Source organism: Fulmarus glacialis, unplaced genomic scaffold (genome assembly GCF_000690835.1).
Source record: "Fulmarus glacialis isolate BGI_N327 unplaced genomic scaffold, ASM69083v1 scaffold47880, whole genome shotgun sequence".
Lineage (NCBI taxonomy): Eukaryota > Metazoa > Chordata > Aves > Procellariiformes > Procellariidae > Fulmarus > Fulmarus glacialis.
Genome location: NW_009188001.1, coordinates 5,842 through 10,508, shown reverse-complemented (window position 1 = coordinate 10,508; position 4,667 = coordinate 5,842). Strand labels below are relative to the sequence as shown.

General features: G+C 37.9%; 1 protein-coding gene across 1 annotated transcript in view; it reads right to left on the bottom strand.

The window, feature by feature from the left end:
* Nucleotides 1-406: 406 nt before the first annotated feature.
* Nucleotides 407-4,667, bottom strand: part of PNN (pinin, desmosome associated protein) — a gene marked incomplete at its 5' end in the record, with an annotated part of 10,059 nt that continues 5,798 nt past the window's right edge. The window contains 3 exons of the mRNA XM_009576980.1: nucleotides 407-2,799; nucleotides 3,840-3,978; nucleotides 4,061-4,216. Coding sequence (XP_009575275.1) covers nucleotides 1,511-2,799; nucleotides 3,840-3,978; nucleotides 4,061-4,216 — 1,584 coding nt within the window. The remainder of the gene's footprint in view (nucleotides 2,800-3,839; nucleotides 3,979-4,060; nucleotides 4,217-4,667) is intronic.

The following is a 4,667-nucleotide window of genomic DNA, read 5'->3' as shown; positions in this document are numbered from 1 at the left end:
CTTCAGAAGTCTGTCACTACTCCGAGTTCAGACGAAAAATCAAAAAATTGACACCCTCCCAAACTGGAACTTTGCAAAAGTCTGCTCTATGTTCCAGAAAAATGGGGTATATATGGCATTTCATACGCTAAAATAAGCTTACATGTCATTTCCATTCCAAAATCTTTCTAGGAATTCCTGGTCTGCGATTTGGCAGATGAGATATCAGAATTCTCTTCCTGCCAAGACAACATGGATTATAGCAGTGTTTCATATTCGGTTAATAGGCATTAATTAAAGCCTATAAGAACAATTTTGGATACAGAGCTTCTAAGGTACAGTCACCTGCAATTATGATTCATGCTTTAAATGTAGAAAGACTAAGGTAATACACCTGTGTTATAGAAAACATCATAGGCATCGAGAGAGTAGTCTACAAAGCCACATTTATTTGCACATGTACAGAACAGAGCGACAGATGTTATTGTTTTCCATACAAAATTATATAAAAACAGTATTCACCTTCATAGATAACATCATACCACTTTAAGTTGTATTAAATACATTCAGAAAGCATTCTTGCACGCACACAACATTAGTATTAGGTAGTCCCAAGTAACTCCAACACTGCAATGTAACTATTCCTAGTGGTATGAAGGGATCAAAGATTAGTCTGCAACTAAAATAAAAAGAATCCTGGTTGAGAAGCAAGCTGAAGTCTTTCCTCCACTCGTCATCAAAACAAGGAACATCGTTAAACAGATAAACTGTTTCCGGAATATAGATGTAAATACTACCAAAGCACCTGCAGAAGGCAGGTAAGAGTAGTATTCCAGACTGACTTGAGCTATCTTGGCCAGTGTTAACATTCCCATTTAATCACTGCTTGCCTATGGATAGGAAAAAGTTTTATAAAACTGGAAGACAGAATTGACTAAGAGCTTGTGATTACAGAAGAAAACAAAAGGTATAGATCCAAACCAATTACTTTCCCTTCCTACCCAGTACTGGAGAGATTACTCCCTTTACTGGGTCTTAAGATTCTCGTCCTTGCAAGGAATAGAGGGGGAAAAGCAAAATTTTATGTTTCCTGCAACATTGCCTTCCTACATATGATCTAAAAGGGGAATTTAATTGTCAACAGGACATCTCAAACAACTTATTTAAAACGCACATTTATTTCTACAAAAAAAAAAGTGTATGATACAGAAGTGATCACACCTACTTATAGGTTTACCTATTAAAATATACAGAGGATCTTAATGAGTACAGGATATTTAAAAAAAGATGCAAAGGAGTGTTAATCTTTTATTTTTACATTTTCAGGAACTTCACATAATTTTGGTAAGTAACCTTTTACAAAATTATGTAAAAAGTACAAGAATGCCTGGTAAACAGTCTGCATTTTTCGAAAAGATTTTTTACAGCATGCAATTCTTAAGGCAGCCTTCTCCTCCTCCTTACAAGGAATCCTTTCACTCAAATAATCTTCCGCTGCAAAGATTAGGCTAAGGAAGCTTGGTCTCTTCTGTTAACGCCTTTTGTCTTTCCTGTCTGATTTACGGTCTCTTTCACTCCGTGAAGTTCTCTTGCCTGACCGACTACTTTCTGATATAGACCTCTTTCTGTCAGATCTTGAACTTTTATCCTTTGAGCTTTTGGTATCTCTACTCCCACCTTTTGAGGACTTGTGACTTCTATCTACTCCTGAAGCATCCCTTCGCTTCCTGTCTGTGCTCCTTCTGCGTTTTCTATCTCTGTTATGCCCTCTTCCTCGGCTTCGACTTCTACTTTCACTACTGCTAGAGCTACTGCTGCTACTGTCCCTGCTAGTACTTCCACTTGTAGTGCTGCTGCTGGTGGAACTACTCCGACTGCTACTGCTGCCAGTGCTGGAACTACTTCCACTACTAGTACTGCTTGAAGTACTACTGCTACTACTGCTGCTGCTAGTACGGCTATGACTCTTACCAGTTTTGTTCCCTGCCCTACCCCTGCTTCTACTCCTAGTCTTACTCTTAATTTCTACACTCGGTGTCTGACTCTGCTCTGTCTGTGCCTCAACCACCTTTACAGACACTACAGCATTTTCATCCTTGTCTGCCTGGGGCTCTGTATCCTGAGTGGACTGAGACAACTGAGGTGACTGTGGCAGTGGCACAGACTGTGGCTGAGATAGAGCCTCAGCCACAGGTTCTGGCTGAGCTTCAGGTGCATTCTCCTGTTTTTCTTCAGGTTCAGCTTCAATTTCTGATTTGATACCTTTCTCCTTCTCAGGAGAAGGAACATTACACGCTTTTTCTGGCTGAGCATCACACTCTGTTTCTGGTTCCACTTCTTTGCCATTTTCATTTTCTACAGGTTCTACACTATCTACCTCATTCATTTCAGCCACATCCTGCTCATTATCCACTGGCTGAATGTTTTCACTTTCCTCTTTTACAACTGTGACCTCTTCATGCTGACCATCCTGTTGCTTGTCATTCTCCCTCACCTCGGTAGTCTCTTCTACTTTAATCTCCATTTCATGTTTCTGTTCATCCTCTTCCTGTTCTTTCTCTGCATCGCTATGCCCTGAACCTATTTTTCCCTTTTCCTCCCCTACCTCCTCCATTTCTACATCATTGTGCTGATTACCTGTCTCCACCTCTTCCACCTGCTGAGCCACCTTACCCTCTTCCTGCTCCTTGTTCTGTTCTTCCTTCTTTTCTTCATTCTGCACCTCCTGCTGTTCTTTTTCCTTCACAGATTGTCTTCTGGGCCTGGCCTCCATTTTGTTAATCTGCTCTGCAAATTCATTTCGCCTGCTTTCAAAGAGTGCTAGGGAATAAATGCATAAATAACAGTTTCAGACAATCTAAAGACACTGAAGTCTATTTTCCCCTTAACTATGAGCTAATAAGTTATCGAATTGTTTTAACTTATAAATACGGCATCCTTATTCATTCTGAAATAGCAAGCCATTCATGCATAATGAAGAAGACTGCTAGTTACCTTAAGAAAACAAAGCAAAGGGATAGTCAGCTCAGCTGAGTATCAGAACAGTAAAGCCCTAAATCCAAGCTAACAAAAAGAATTTTTGACTTCATTAAAATCAATCCAACCAACAGTATATCAAAATAATACCTTAATTTCCTGGTATTTATATATTAACAAGGTTATACTTCCTAAGGTAAACAAAAGACAGTAAGAATCAGCAAAAAGCTGGTTAGATATTAAGAAAGCTTAAATAATGTAAGCTATTCAGACAGGTGAGCTAGCTTCTCTTATCCCCCAACCCCACACAACGAAGAAAAGCTCCTTAAGAAAAAAACTCAATACATTCTCAGTTTAATAAAAAAGAACAGTAGGACTACCATCAACCGCAGTATTTTAAATTGTTTTCCAAAAGAAAAATATAGTCATCCTGTGAAACAGAAATGAACACACATTAAGGTTAAAAAAAAAAAATCATCATAAAGTTTAGTGCTGTGCTTAAGAAAACAATTCTCAAATCCGTTGTAAAAACCTGCACTTCCTTGGGTCTTCAATCCATAGAATCTGCCTTTTCAAAAACTAAGTTGCTGCACTGGCATACATCTGGGTACTAAAGCTAATATAAAGGACTATGTTTTAAACACATACCTCATATTATGCATATACCTCTTTTGACTTCTTGTAAGAGAATCAAAGCACATCCAACATAAAAATAAGTCACTGAAAGAGTAATGTTCACTTATGATGAACACCCATGCAAGAACATACAGTTTGTCCTATCCATGACATTAATGTATTTAAGCAGCGAGACTTAAAAGAAATTTGTACAGCAAACATCAAAGGGAGGCAAGAACAAGGGCCTTCGTATCTCAAACGCCACTTACCGTTCATCTTTTTCTGTGACTCTTCCATCAACTTCTGCGTAGCAGGACACATTCTGCCAGGTATGTAGAATAAGTGGGGTTTTGTCTTCGTTCTTATGTATTTAATTATTTTAGCGTTATGTTCATTCCATTCTTCTTGCTGAGAAATGAAAGAAAATAACCCTAAAATACACAAGAATAATTTAAACAAGAGAAAGATCAAGAGCAAAACTAAAACTCACCAACTGAGCAAGCTCAACCTTTTGCTCCAGTAACCGCAGCTCTGTTTGTTTAGCACGTCTTTCTTCAAACAGTTCTCGCCTTTCGTTTTCAACTTGCTTTCTTTCTTCCTCTGCCTGCACTTCAAGTTTTTGTTCAATTTCTTGCCGTCTCTTTTGCTAAGATAAAGAAAGAAGTATCTTAAGTATTTTTTCTAAGTCAAGAAAGTGTTCTAGTTTAGTCTAATTAAAATTTTGAATTATTTACACCATCAAAGGCATTTCTAAAGACACATTAAGAAATATCTCCTAAATTACAGTTAATGGAAGAAAACAGTGTCATTGCTTGCTGGCACCTAATTTTTGTGGGTTAGCTATAAAATTATAGGACCCTGTGGATTTCTGTCTGCTTTTCTAACATTCAATTTGGATATCAATTTTCAATTCAAGCTTCAACATGTTTTTTTTTCCCAATGGCAGAAAAAAAGGAATAGATTCCACTTGGAGGGGAAAAAAAGTGAACTCCCCCAGAAACAGATGAAGGACTGCTGACTGGTGTTTGTGACCGACAAAACAAATTACATTGTGAATACTTCCAGTATATTCATCACTCATTAGATGTATTACTATA